The 15560-nt window shown below is 39.2% G+C and overlaps 1 protein-coding gene across 1 annotated transcript in view; it reads left to right on the plus strand.

Moving 5' to 3' along the window:
- The window catches only part of kif4 (kinesin family member 4), a 141460-nt gene that overhangs the window by 11936 nt on the left and 113964 nt on the right, over window positions 1-15560 (plus strand). The window contains exons 4-5 of the mRNA XM_081390432.1: window positions 11953-12143; window positions 12263-12352. Of these exons, the coding sequence (XP_081246558.1) occupies window positions 11953-12143; window positions 12263-12352 (281 nt within the window). The remainder of the gene's footprint in view (window positions 1-11952; window positions 12144-12262; window positions 12353-15560) is intronic.

A 15560-nucleotide genomic window follows, 5' to 3' on the forward strand; every position in this document is an offset into this window, starting at 1 on the left:
TATGTCTCTCACCGTGGACATGCACCTACGATGACAATTTCAGACCCCTCCATGATTTCTAAGTGGGAGAACTTGCAAAATAGCAGGGTGTTCAAATACTTATTTTCCTCACTATATATATATATATATATATATATATATATATTATTATTATTATTATTATTATTATTATTATTATTATTATTATTATTATATATATATATATTTTTTTTTTTTCAGAAACGCGCAACAAAACATTAACAGATTTCCCTAACATTAGTTATTTATGAGTTTTAACTAAAATAATATAATGCATTTTAAAAAGAAACTTGTTTCTTTTATTGTCACAACAGAACAGAGGAACATCAAAATATAATTAGTCCCTACATTGCCTTATAAACTACCTTATAGTTACAATGTCAGCTTGCTTATCCCTTTACCTGCACTTTTTAAATTCTTTCCATCAAGCTACATCAAACCATTTTCAATCATCAGTTGCTGCCTGCCTTCTAAAACCTACTATTTAGCGATCTAAATCCATTATGTGACTCTTTAATGCTGCGGCTGAACGACAGTCTGCAACGTGTTTACTATTACTACTGTCTCTTTAAGAGCTGCGCGCAACGCGTCTAATATACATGCATTTGACAAGCAGATTTTCTATCAATTTTCTCAAGTTTGCTTTCACTTTAGACATCACCGACTTTGTTTATGTAAACCTTGTGTGTATTTGACAGTATTAGCACAATAAGATTCGAAAGATAACTTAGTCCAGTATCCAGGCGCTGGTAGACAGGCTTTTAGTGCATGTGAGCTTCACATGATGTACGCGCTGAGAAACACGAACAGCGCATCAGCACGCGAATTAAATGTTTAACCGACAAGGCATCAAAGCACATGCAAATTATGAACTTTTGTGAACTGCAGTGTCCCTTTCCGCTGCGTTAACATTTTATGTGAATATACGTCGCGTTGTTCAGTATGATGGGCGCCAGAATAGCAACTGATAGAATGCGCGATACTACGATATTTCTTCAAAAGCAGATCGTGGAGACATTTTAATCGTCCACGATCAAAAATCGTCATATCGCACACCCCTACCATGAACACACTTCACCGATGATCTCACTCGCGGATAACTGGTTCTCTCTGCCCGACTCTGTCTGGATCAGCAGGTTGCAGGATGTGTGGTGCGTTATACACGTGTTGCCAACAGGGACGTGTAGAGTGCCCTCTGGTGGATAAACTATACAACGCCAACACTCATGACATGGTTGAAGGGTGTTTCGTCCGTTTTTATTTTATTTAAATATTCATTTATCGGCCATTACAAATGCCGATACCGATAGTTTGGAAAATGCCTAATATCGGCCGATAATATCGGCCTGCCGATAAATCGGTCGGGCTCTAATGGATATAGATTGAAACAAATTGAAAAAAAAAACGCTTTTTTTTTTTTTTGGCCGTTCACACTTTCACTTGGATATGCACAAACATCGTATTTGGACTGACAGTCTGAACGTAGCCTAAGTCCTACAGAAAGTGGCGCTAGCCCCTGATTTAGTAACAATGGAGGGATGAGAAAGCACTGAGCTTGAGTTGAGATGTAGATAAAATTAACTTTATTATCATTCATAATGTCTAAATATTCATTCAAAAGCAAAACAAGTGAAAAAAAAATTAGGTAGTGGAAATGCTAATAAGCTAATAAGCTCTCCTCTGCAGCCATCTACTGGTTACAATGGTACTTTAATGTATTTTTTTTATTTTTAAATAAGTGTGAGTTTTCCTACGTCTTGAAACTTTTAGTTTTAGAAGTAACACGCCTCTGCAACATCGTGTGGCGGTTGGGGATAGTACCTTTGGGCTGGCAGACCAGGGTGGTGGTCCCTCTTTTTAAAAAGAGGGACCGGAGGGTGTGTTCCAACTACAGGGGGATCACACTTCTCAGCCTCCCCGGGAAAGTCTATGCCAGGGTACTGGAGAGGAGAATATGACCGATAGTAGAACCTTGGATTCAGTGCGGTTTTCGTCCCAGTCGTGGAACACTGGACCAGCTCTGTACCCTCTCCAGGGTGCTGGAGGGTTCATGGGAGTTTGCTCAACCAATCCACATGTGCTTTGTGGATTTGGAGAAGGCATTCAACTGTGTCCTTCGCGGCGTCCTGTGGAGGGTGCTCTGGGAGTATGGGATCCGGGGCTCTTTGCTAAGGGCTGTCCGGTCCCTGTACGACTGGAGCAGGGGCTTGGTGCAGACTCCCGGTGCATGTTGGACTCCGGCAGGGCTGCCCTTTGTCGCCGGTTCTGTTCATTATTTTTATGGACAGAATTTCTAGGCGCAGCCAGGGGCCAGAGTGTGTCCGGTTTGGGGATCACACGATTTTGTCTCTGCTTTTTGCGAATGATGTTTTCGTGCTGGCCCATCAGACCAGGACCTTCAGCATGCACTGGGACGGTTTGCAGCCAAGTGTGAAGCGGCTGGGATGAGAATCAGCACCTCCAAATCCGAGGCCATGGTTCTCAGTCGGAAAAGGGTGGCTTGCCCACTTCAGGTTGGTGGAGAGTTCCTGCCTCAAGTGGAGGAGTTCGAGTATCTTGGGGTCTTGTTCATGAGTGAGGGAAGGATGGAACGGGAGATTGACAGACAGATCGGTGCAGCTTCTGCAGTAATGCGGTCGATGTACCGGTCTGTCGCGGTGAAGAAAGAGCTGAGCCGCAAGGCGAAGCTCTCGATTTACCGGTCAATCTACATTCCTACTCTCACCTATGGTCATGAAGCGGCCAAAATGAGCTTTCTCCGCAGGGTGGCTGGATGATCCCTTAGAGATGGGTTGAGAAGCTCGGTCACTCGGGAGGAGCTCAGAGTAGAGCCGCTGCTCCTCCACATAGAGAGGGACCAGCTGAGGTGGCTCTGGCATCTGTTCCGGATGCCTCCTGGACGCCTTCCCAGGAATTTTCTGCTTGTCTGGCACTTTTGTTTCGGCAGCGACTTTCAGCATGTTTCCTATAACAACGTCTGATGTTTACATTTTACGTGGCGTGAGGGTAATCTTCACAGAATTTGAACGCTTCTCAGTAGACCTCGCTGCAATGTTAATAATTCTGTGGCAAAATCAATCGCTTTCTCACTGGATCTCCCAGCACTGTGTAGTAACGGTGTCGCATGATCGAGATAGGCTTGCGTTGCGCTGAATTTGTCCAAACTGATAAACGGTCCGTGAAGCACAAATGAGTAGCGCAATTTCGTTCAGCTTTAATTTCCTTTGCCAACTGATGTTGGGCAGTGTTGTGGTCTTGCCAGCACAACCTCTTACAACATTTTGGTTGCACCCGCATGAAAATAGTCGCAGTTTGGAGCCCTGACTTTTGATGCGCACCCGGGTTCGATTGACGCCAGAGTTCGGTTTGTTTGGATGATGAACATTTTCTTAACTTGGGTGCGTACCCGTATAAAACTGATTGCAATAAACTGATATGAACTCAATCGTACTAAATGGCGGAAAGTGAACTTCTATTGATAACATATGATTCGACAAAGACAATGCATTTGTGTGCATCTCACTCACTCTCCTGACAAGCATGACTGACGCACTGCAAGCAGAGAGAATGTATATCTCATTTCTGCTTGCCTTCAGCAGAAATGGACTCCTGCATTTTTTAGAACATTTGCACTACATTCACAGCAGATAGAAGCAAGTGCTGATGTTTTGAAAACAAAACCACAGGTTAAAAAAACAAAATGTGAGGTTAGCAACACTTATGCATAAGATGCCCTCTCCTGCGTTGTCATTTCCAAGCAACAGGGGTATATGGTTGCTGCTTTGATGCACAAACGCACTGCGATTCAGACCTAATAATATAATGCAAACTAGTGTTGGCACAATATGGAGTTTCCCACTTCGATACGATACCTTGAAAATTTAAGAAAGTGGGCAACGCCACTCAAAACCCAAAGGCCATTTCAGATATGACCTAAATCATATCCCTTATAAATATATACGGTGGAGGTGAGGCATAGATTTCAAGGATTAGGTCTGGTAGAAAGAGTGCCTAAAGAACTAAGGATAGAAGTTCCGAAACCATCCCCTAGGGCTGGGCGATATGGCCAAAAAAATTTATCACTCTATTTTTTTTTTTTTTATATATCAGTCGATATCAATAATTATCACGATAAATGTCAAATCTTAAAGGTTTAAAGGCAGATTTTTGCTCCTAAGTGAAAGTTGTAGAAACCAGAGCGTTAATTGTGGTTTTTAACTACTCTTTATTGTCAGAACATATGACAAACACTTGCAAAACAGGTGAACATTTCACAAATCTGAGGTAGAACATTCAAACATTTATTTTTCCTTAACAAAATAAATGTCTTTATAGAAAAATGTATTTCTTAGTTTCTGCATGTGCCAATTTTTATTTGGTGAAATGTAATATTCTGACTGTTTGAGTTTTATTAAAGCTGCAGTCGTCAAGTCTGGCAGATTGAGGGGACTTAGCCGAAATTTTGAATGTTTACAACTCTCATGCCCCTCCCCCACTACCACCGAGCACCCTCCCATCGAGTTCGTGCCATAGACAGTATATAAACTGAACACAGCGACCCCCGTAGGTTTCAATGGAGAAAAGTGAAGCAAATAAGAAGCTCTCACTTCCTGATGGCTGAGTGTACTGCGCAGACTAGAACTGAGCTTGACGACGTAGATGTGACGTGAGCAACCCGTCTGTCTTCTAGTAGCTGTGACAAGAGAAATCTGAATCATTCCCTTCCGAAACTTGCAGAGACGGAGAGTGTGAGTAGGAGGTGTCCATGAGCTAGGAGCAGGAGAAACTTTTGCTAAGTATTCTGATTAATTATTTTGTCATTTTGCCTCCACGTCCCCCCGATTGCCCGCGAGCTTCTCCTCCTGTCTATATGGTAATCTCTATACTGTACGACAGAGAGTCGCGTGGTTATGACGCAATTGTTAGACTATTTTTACAAAAACGGCTTCTACGGGGCCATAACGTAAGATACAAGGTCAGGGCTTGACATTAACTTTTTGAGGCACTTGTCCTTCGGACAAGTAAATTTATGTTTTACTTGTCCATGCACAAAAGTCACTTGTCCGGGTAAAGATTTATAATTTTATCGTTTATTTATTTTTTTGTGTTTTGTTAATGCAGAATTCGAACAAACCATTGAAAGCATCCAAACACTATCAATATTAATAAAATTCAGTTGAAACAGTAGAAAGGAACGTGTCCCAAGAACAGAGTTCCCCTTCAACAATAAATAAGGATCTCCAGACTCCATAATACAAAGTAATACTTTGCACGCTGGTGTGCAGTGTATCAACCAGAGGAAGTGGTGACTCTTGTAGGTATCCTCAGTATTTGCAAGCTAGCTAGACTTACTGTATACTATACCTAAAATAATTTTGTAAACATAGAGATGCACCGATTACAATTTTCTAGGCCGATTCCAGTTTTTCATTGAGTTTGACCTGCCGATTCCGATTTATTTTTTTTCTAACCACTTTACAGCACACACAAATATTTATGTTTGATCTTTTCTTTAACCCTTTCACGCGTAAGTTTAAAATATTCTAACTGACACACGACACCCCCCTCCGCCCCGAGTGAGTTTTTTCAAGGCGAACGTTCCCTTTAATGTTTCCATGGCGACGCGTCACGCGATACACCGCAGTCACAATAATACTGTATGAATGACTGATGTGTCGCTTTTATTTCGCTTTTCCTTTTTTATTCAAAATATTCACAAACTTGCTTACCATGTCATCAATCATCCTATCTGATATTCTGATTCTCAAATACGTGTGAGTGAGTGTGTTTGGTTGTTTAAAAACCTTTATAAATAATCGATCTATAACATGAGATGGGCGCCACAATGTTGTCCTGTCAGTCGGATTTACAGCACGTGAATTCATCAGTTTCTCCCGAAATAAATGCAAGAAAGTGGCCGGTGAACTGAGAAGAATAGAGTAAACTTTATAGTTTCTTCCACTATGTTTGTCTGATATGAATAACACATGTCGGGCAAATTATATTTGAATAGATTGTTATTGCTGCTTCCACAGACATCAGTGTGTATTTTACAAACTCAAAATGTATTGTTTTACTCGTGCTTATGTGTATTTAAATATCTTAAACCTAAAATAAACATGAGGTTAAACACTGCTTAGTTGTGATATATGACAGCGCTGAACGCGTCCTACTCTGGCTCAGTGCCAGCCAACGCGCGAAAGCACAGTTTGAATCTGGCAGTTATGCGACGTCTCAAATCGGTAAAATTAAATCTGTAAAATTATAGACGTAATGAGCAGCACATGACGTGAAGTAACATGGCATTTTATTTTGTTTGAAATTTAACTTGTCCAGTGGGACAACTAATTTTCTCTTCCACTTGTCCTACAAAAAAATCCACTTGTCCCGGACAAGCGGACAAGCGGACAAGCCTTAATGTCGAGCCCTGTAGGTAATGGAGCCTTTTATACCAGGGCCTGAATTTCATTTTGGAAAATGGGGGGGAAATCCCCCCTTAGGTGATTCTTATGGGGGGGAATTTTTAATTTGAGGGGGGAGTTTAGACTTTTTTTTTAATTACATTTATCTCGCCTAAATGTATGCTTAGCCTACTCATTGCATTTTTACAATGGGGTCATTTTGTTCTTAAGAATTTACACAACTCAAGGAAGCTTGATTTCAATCTTTGAATTAAATTGAAAAAAGTAGCACAAATAAATACAATAGAATAAAGATATCAATAAAGAGAAATAAAGAGAAAAGTTTTTGCTTAGGTCTAAAACTAGTAGGCTATTCAGAAATACTACAGAGACTGAATAAAGTAGCCTAATCAAATGTAAAATAACACTGGGTAGTATTTTAGTCCTGACTAAATTAAATTCATAGGCTATTAATCCTGATTCCTTAAAATGAAAGCTATGTTTTGTTGTTTTGACAAACAAATTAATGACAGACACATATGGCTGCTGTCCCTTTAAGAGCTAGTGCACGGATCCTGTTTTCATTATACGGTCACGTGCGATTTATGCTTATTTAAGACATAACCGACTGTGTTTAGATTAGAGGATACTCTCCAAGACCGAAATTGACATCATTTTCTTATGTTTTTGACTGTTAAAGCGATTTATAATCCACGAAAAATAACTTTTGTTACCCGCGAGCTGTTTGTGAGGCTGCTTTACTCTATGTATGTGTGCAGAGAAAAAAGCATCTCTCAGACAGCGCGCAAGTACCGAAGAGTTTAAAATCGCGTGACTGTTTAAACTGGTGAGACTTGAAAAGACGTGCAAATGGTAAACTTTAGTTACTCGTGATGCAATGCTGGCCCGATCGACTCCCGAAACGCGAGTGTATTTCCGCCGCCTGCTGCGCGCTTAACGATTGCATTGTGCAACCCATTTTGAGAGACGCGAGATAGAAGACGCAGCGCCGCTGAATCACTCACGCTGTTTGTGAAATTGCGTCTCGCAGACAGTTTTAAAATGACTGATTTGATTTTCCATCTGCGTGGATTAATTTACTAATACAACCTGAACCTACATGCTAAAGTGAATCAATGTTTGCGGGAATTTCCCGCATTATAAATGGGAGACCTGCGGGAATGATAAAAAATATGCGCAATACCCGCAATCCCGCACCGAAATTCAAGCCCTGTATACATTGTCGTGTTTCTTTAGAAATAATGGACAAATGGAGTCTTTAAACGCCTCAGATGTAAAGTTATTCGCTGTCAAAGTGACGCCAAAATGAATGGGAGTCAATGGAATGCTAACAGCAGGTGAGGGGTCGGCTAATCAATGGCGGCTCCCGGGAAGCTTCAAATTTTTACGAAACATTGGCCCCCTGGTTCGTGCTTTTCAGTGCGTGTGCACCAGATTTTCTGTGAACGGGCCCATCTCTTCAGCATCGAAGCATCATTTTCTTTTCCTTGGTTGTTTTGGACCTCCTAGCTCTGGTTGTTAACCGAGGAATTGGAAGCTTGTTAGTAGATTTTCTCCGCCATCACGCTTCGTAAACACACCTGTGAACTTCAGGCATGTGCTTGTGATATTGTAACATGCGCGAGAGGGGAGAGGGGATCTGTGGCGTGTGCACTAACTGTGATTTGACAGTCAAATCTCACACAGCCCTACGCTGATTGGACCAGAAGAACTGGGACTGGTGGATTTTTGAAAAACAAGTAGCCTAAATGCATTATTAAATACTGTAATTATATTCCATTAGTCCTTTAATACATTGTCTACATTAATAATATAATACAATTCAATATCTATATCCCACATTTCATGGTGCAGTTAATATTACTAGGCTAACGTTACAGTAAATCCATGGTAAATTATGGGAATTTGTAGACGGAAAAGGCTTCTGACTGTATCGTTGCGCACAGTGTTTCTCCTGTTTGTCAGCGCGGTTTCATCTGCCTTTAAACTGGTTTAAATCACTGAGACATTTGTATTCTTCGCTGAATTCAAGCACTTCTCACTGGATCTTGTGACCGAGACCGATCAGAGTAAACGTATCTGCTCTAGTGAGCTCGCGCTGCATTGCCGTTTGGACTTTTGGATTTCCAGATAATAGTAAGGAGAGATAGGATGGCTTTTTTAGTTGATCAATGCAAAGAAATAGTCAAGTCACCTTCATTTATATAGCGCTTTTAACAATATGGACTATTTCAAAGCAGCTTTACAGTGATAATAGGACATTTAAGTAACAGATTGTTTAGGCTTTAAAGCAGCTCTAGAATTAAGTCATTGTCCAGCTAAAGTTAGTTTTGATTGATTCACTTCCATTGCAAAGATCATTGGTTATTAACTTACACGACACCGTTCTAATAGAAAACCCTTAAGGCGCTCCAACAACAGTGCAAGGTGGCTTGAGAACGCAAACTTTGAAATAGGTTCCTAGGTGCAAGCATTGAAGAGGGAAAATAAATAAATATTTAAATATTGCTGGGATTGATTGAAGGCAAAGGGAGAAGTAGGGCCCTATAAAATCCGTTTTATTTTTTCCCAAATTCCGTTTTATTTTTCCCCAAATTCCGTTTTTTTCCGTTTTAATTTTTGCAAATTCCGTTTTTTCCGTTTTAATTTTTGGGAATTCAGGTTTTTTTTTACCCATTACTGTTATTTTAGTCGTAAAAAGAGTGTTTTTAATGTTAATGATTAAATTGTACACAAATAAAATAGGAATGACCCTAAATTTATTGAGGTAACAAACAAAATTCTCATTTTAAGAGGTGTTAAATGTGGTTTGGTTTGTTTACATTAGTGAATGTATTAGGCTAACTAACATGAACCACGAGCAATACATTTGTTACTGTATTTATTAATCTTAGTTAACCCTAACCCTGTATTTTTATGTTACTTCATACAGTGCATTAAGCTAACTAATGTTAACAAATACAACTTTTCATTTAAATAATGTAGGCTACTAAATGGTGAAATTAACATTAATAAAGATTAATAAATGCTGTAGAAGTGCAGTTTATTAATAGTTAATGTTAACTGACCTAGTTAACTAGAGTTAAATTATTCAATTATTCCAATTAATAATTGGAACCTTATTGTAAAGTGTTACCGATTTTGTTATACACCGAACCGATTCAGTGTTGGACAGATCAGTTGTTCATCCATTCATTAAAGTGAATCGGTTCACAGGAGTCATTAGTTCGCGAATCGGACGTATCATTAGCAGACTTGTACGCGTTGTGTGATTATTATCCCGGCAGTTAGGACATCGCACAAGATTTGTCAACAGAGAAAAGATTTCATCATTGGATAGGTTCTGTTTAGTTTATTGAAAGTGTTTTTTATGTCAGCTGAATGGGCGGGACGCTTTTCAGAGAAGGCAAGGTAAAGTTTTTTTTTTTGCACAATTCACACCCAGCGGTAGCCTAATTCAGGAAAAAAATATCCGAATGCTCCACGTGAAACTTCGTTCTTCCGATCTTTTACCATTGTGTCAATTCTCAATTGATTTAGATAAATAAGCGCGAGGGAGTGAGAGAGAGCAAGACAGTTTGAAGACGCGCGCGCGACCGGGCCTCTCTCTCTGCTTGTTCTTTCAGTATGCGATTTTCCTCAGACATACGTTTTTCTCCCACACAAAAACAGAATTTTATTCCAAATATGTAAAATTCCGCGAATTTCTGCGTTGACACTAGATTCCGCGTTAATTTGGCAATTCCGCGATTCCGTCCGCGATTCCGTGATCGCGGAAATTATAGGGCCCTAGAGAAGGGGAAGGCAGAGGATGAGATGGTTAGTGTTATTGATGCAATGAACATTAAACGGACAGTATGGGATTTTTCGCCACTACGGGTCGCTAACCTATTTACAATAACAAAGGCGTAGATTGATGACGCAACATTTGCTAAGAATTATGGATCTTGTCGTCAACGTCAAGCCGACCGATCTAATAATGTTTATGGAGTGAATACATCGATGCTTTTATTATGACTGTGATATGAAGCAGTTCGGGATTGCTAAGAGACAGCTGTCAGCTCCACACGCGACGCGAGTCCCGCAGATATAAAAGGAATATGGACATTTCATTCTACCGAACTACACGCAGAATTACTACTCACAGGTCAGTTTATTAGACAAATTAAACTTGTGAGGTAACGCAGCGCTGTTTCACCTGGTCTAACATTACACTATCACACTAAGCTGCATTTGAATGTGTTTAAATTGTGTTAGTTTGTCTGTATGAGACTAGCAGTAAGCTAGATCAACATTAGAATAACATACAGATCATATTCTGACATTTTATCATTGTTGAACTATATAACATTCATTAGTTTTATGTAAATGTGCTCACCTGTTTAATAAAGTACATGTAGGAGCGGTCGAAGTCTCGGATGGTCGAAGTCTCGGACGTGGAGCTCTCGTTTATATACTGTCTATGGGGGCTCTAGGCATCTCGAAAACACCGCGCTGATATTGATTCTCGTTTTAGTTCTCCTTTTTTATCCAAAGTCTGCTTGCCATGGTCCATAATGTTTGAACGAAACAACAACAGCGTGCAAATAGACATTGCGAACTACAAAGTTGTCCGCGTCAGTCGCTTTGGTTACTATCAGAGGGCTCTGGTTGCTATGGCAGCACGAGCGGAAACCAGGGACAACGCGGATATGACACCATTGACGGCGACAAAACGGAAATAAAGAAACGGGACGTTTCTCGAATTAAATTACAAATTTCTCCTGGTTTGAAAGTTGTTGGAAACAGTCGGGATAATGTAAGTACACAACTAAAAAAAAAATATAACATAGATATAGTGATTTTTGCTATTTTTAAAGCAAAAAAGTTACATATTGTGCCTTTAAATTGGGCAGACTCAAGGAGATAGTGGAAGACAGGGAGGCCTGGCATGCTTTACTTCATGGGGTCGCAAAGAGTTGCGCACGACTGGGCTTCTGAACAATGTTGTTTCCAACATGTGATATTCTTTCTTCTGTGGAACAGATTCTTGATTGAAAAGATTGATTCTTTTCTTTTTTTTGTCCATACAATGGTATTCTGTAGTAACCAAAACGGTTTGGTTTCTAGTACTCTTAAAAAAAAAAAAAAAAAAAAAAAAAAAGGTTCTGTTTGCAGAACTACCCCTTTAAATCAGAGTGCCCAGTTCTGTTCCTGGAGATCTACCTTCATGCAATGTTCAGCTCCAACCCTGATCAAACAGCTGAACCAGCTAATTAAGATCTTCAGGAGCACTTCATAATTACAGACAGGTGTGTTGGATCTGAGCTCTGCAGGTAGGTAGATCTTGAGGAACAGGGGAGTTGATTGGGGGATTGAAAGTTGCATTAACCTCAGCCAATATGGTTAACTTTTTTTTTTTTTTTCATCGTGTTGTGAGGTCCAAGTTTATGCCATCTGATGCTAAGACCCAAGGCATGGTTAACATCAAATAACTTAAATGTAAATGAATGTTCATTGTTTGCAATCACAGGTTATCATGCCACTGTTCTGGCCTATGGACAGACAGGGTCAGGGAAGACGTTCTCTATGGGTGGCACGTACACATCTGAACAAGAGAACGAGCCTACAGTTGGAGTCATCCCGCGAGTGATACGAAGAATCTATCAGGAAAAGTCTAAATGTGCAGACTGTGAATTTCTACTTACTGTATCTTACCTTGAGGTATAGCTTGCATAGCATGTTGTCCTCCTTTATGGATTTAATTTATGAATGAAGTCAATACTTATTTTGTGTAACTTAAGGGTGTTTTTTAAAAAAAAACCTTTTTATTTAAATCTTAGATTTACAATGAAGAGATACTGGACCTGCTGTGCACGTCAAAGGACAAACCCGTCATCAGTATCAGAGAGGATCCTAAAGACGGCATCAAAGTGAGTTTTACAATCTATAACCATGCAGAACCACAAAGTATTTTTGTAGTATGAGCATGAACTTACAATTGACCCCATTTACTTGATCTTGCTCACCCTCATGCTTTTTAAAACCTTTGGCCCTGTTCCCAGTTGTTATAAAATATTTTTCGGGTTCGATCAGCTGAGAATCATCACTGTTTCCCCATGGTATTAATGTGTGTTTCAAATACATTTCCTGTGACCACTTTCATTGAGACCCTCTCCTCTTATTTCTCCTTAGGTGAAATGTGATTTGACCCCCCCCCCCCCTTTCATATTAATACTGATTTCCTTATTTTCCAATCTAAGTGTTTTAGAATTTGATTAGAATTTTGGAAAGTGAAAAATTGGAATTTAGCATTTCAGCCATGTTGATGGCTTGAAACGAAGTATTTTGCAAGCTTCATTTTTTACATGGGATGCCTTATGAAAGTGCTAAGTGGCATGATATAAGTAAGGTAGTAGTCTTGATGGTGTATAGGTCACATTCAGAACAGATCTGATGTGGTTACATGTTTTGACTACCTTACCCAGAGATTGTTTTAGACTTCTGTAGCCTTTCTCAAGTATTACCAATTGTTATTGCATTAGGTAAATGCTGGTCAATGTAAAAAGTTGCTGCAATAAGAGCAAATATTGGTAGATTTGAAAAAAAGCCCATTACGACTGAAATATGCTATGACAGTTGAACCTAATCTTCAAACTCCATGTCCTGTTCAAAATCCCCCTAAAAAGGGGGTAGTAGAGATTCACTGCTTGAGATTTTCTTGGCCGAGTAGCATCTGGACCAATCAGACACACACAAATTATTCATTATATTTAATGAATAATCCAGCAAACTCACTCTCCCAACAAAGGTCTTGGAAACCTAACATTCCAAATGAAGCTTAACACACTGGCAGAACCCGGCTGTTACAGGACACATTAAGACAAAGACTTTTTACGACCCCAAAAGGAATTTGCAAAGAGTTGACTCTCACTTAATCCTTCTTGAGAAGGAGAAATAATCTCTTTTAATTAGGGATGCACCGATACCACTTTTTCCAGAGCGAGTCCGATACCGATACTTTTATTTTTGGTACTCGCCGATACCATATAACCGGATACCTGTGGTTTCACTGCATTTGTAATTTTTAAATGTATTGGTAGAGAAACCAAAAGAATATAAATCAAAGTAGTTGACTTAATTTGTTCATCAAATAAATATTTCCTTTGGAAAATTTTTAGGGATGAAAAAAGTGCGCGCTTTGGATGATTGCGTCATGGAACTTCTTGACTTGCACACGTCCGGTAATAATGTAGGTAATCACTAGTGATCGACCTATATAACTTTAAAAATATCGGCATCGGCCGATAAGTTTTTCTGATTGGCCGGTGTGTTGGAAGCGGGACTTTTATTTTGATAGTGCTGAGAACACCAGTGCCTGAGAAGAGAACAGCAGCGCCTGATCACACAGCGCTCAATCACATTCTTCATTGGTTTACGATCTCTGTCAGTCATATCTAATACTTTGTTAGACAGAACTAATAAACAAAAAGTAAATGGTATGCGAAAAAGTAAAGTGTTGCTTTTATATTTGTTACAGAAAAGGCAAACAGTTAGGCTAAAATACTTTCTCATTTACTGTCAACATTCAGCAAATGCGCATCTACATTTAAACAAATCTCTGAATATCTAATAAACATTTTATTTCACAAACCTTTCAGATTTAATGGAATCCAGCTGTGATATCTTGTGTGCATTTGTAGCCTGCATAAACGTGTTACTGCGAGTGGCGGTCGGTCCGTGCGAAGTGAGTGAATGCAAACAGAAGATCAGCTTCACTGGAGATGCGATCGAAAAAACTTTAAATCCTTCATTTTAAAATATGCTGTGCTATATCCAGCGTTTTCACTGTGTGCTGTATGTAATATTAGCGTTACCTTGTCTTTATTTGAAAAAATATGATTACCAGTGCACACAATATTACCAGATTACTGAGTGCAATGTTACGGTGTTTACTTCCTTTTTATTCACATATATTTAAACAATTATTTTATTTGTGAAAAATACTGTAATAGGATTGCAGATTCAAGAAGTTGCCATCTAAAGTATAAGCATGTTTATTTTAAAGATTTGTTTTCTAATTTATTTAAATGTATAAAATATTGATTAAAATAAATATAAAGTATATAATAAAAATATCGGCTTTATATCGGCCATCCTGCTCTCTAAGATATCGGCATCGGCCATCAAAAAATCCAATATTGGTCGACCACTAGTAATCACTCCTTATACATAAATCGGGTAACAGTTCATGTTATACTTGCATATACGATTTAGTTTCAATCCAAATAACATGTGCTGAGTGAACGATCAGCAATCAAGAGCATGAGTCTAATCATGAGTCATGAGTTTAATTTTCTGCCTTAAGTGTATGGGCATCAGAGCCTATACATTGCAGAGATCCCGAACTTCACAGGACGGTCACAAATGTGCACCACTACACAGGTGCACAGTCACACATCTGTCAGACACTAAGTGATTAAAAATTGTTGCTTCCTCTAAAACATACCTTCTGAATTATAGAAAAAAAATATATATAATTATATATTTAAAAAAATCATGTTCCATCCATAATTTTTCCGCCATTTATTTACAATAGCATGTTGGTTAAATGAATCTTCACAGATTATAAGATCAACTCAGTAATTTGAAAAGTATGTGATTTCACAACAAAGCAAGTGACTTTCATCCTCCTCAGTCGTAACAATATCGGTCGACCACTAGTAATCACTCCTTATACATAAATCAGGTAACAGTTCATGTTATACTTACATATACGATTTAGTTTGAATCCAAATAACGTGCTGAGTGGATCGTTAATAATAAGCTACATGCCTCGTTCTCCTTTCTTTCATCCGACTGAACTACAAATTTTCCACTGACATCTGTGAAAAAGGGATGCGCTCGACGAGTTCACGTCTGTGCTGCTGCGCGCTCAATCCACTGCGTGTTTTTCTCTAATCAGCTTGCGCACCACAGCTATGTGTTACCATATTTCGTTTAATATTCCACTAATAAGATACATTTACTTCATAGACTGCCTTCTTTTTTTATCCCCATTATACTCTTTTGTTGTCAGTGTTTCTTTGTCTGGACACAAGTGTACAAACGCTGCCTGGTATCGGTTGTTGGTATTGGAGC

This window comes from Scardinius erythrophthalmus (assembly GCF_964197995.2).
Source record: "Scardinius erythrophthalmus genome assembly, chromosome: 17".
In the NCBI taxonomy this organism is placed as follows: Eukaryota; Metazoa; Chordata; class Actinopteri; order Cypriniformes; family Leuciscidae; genus Scardinius; species Scardinius erythrophthalmus.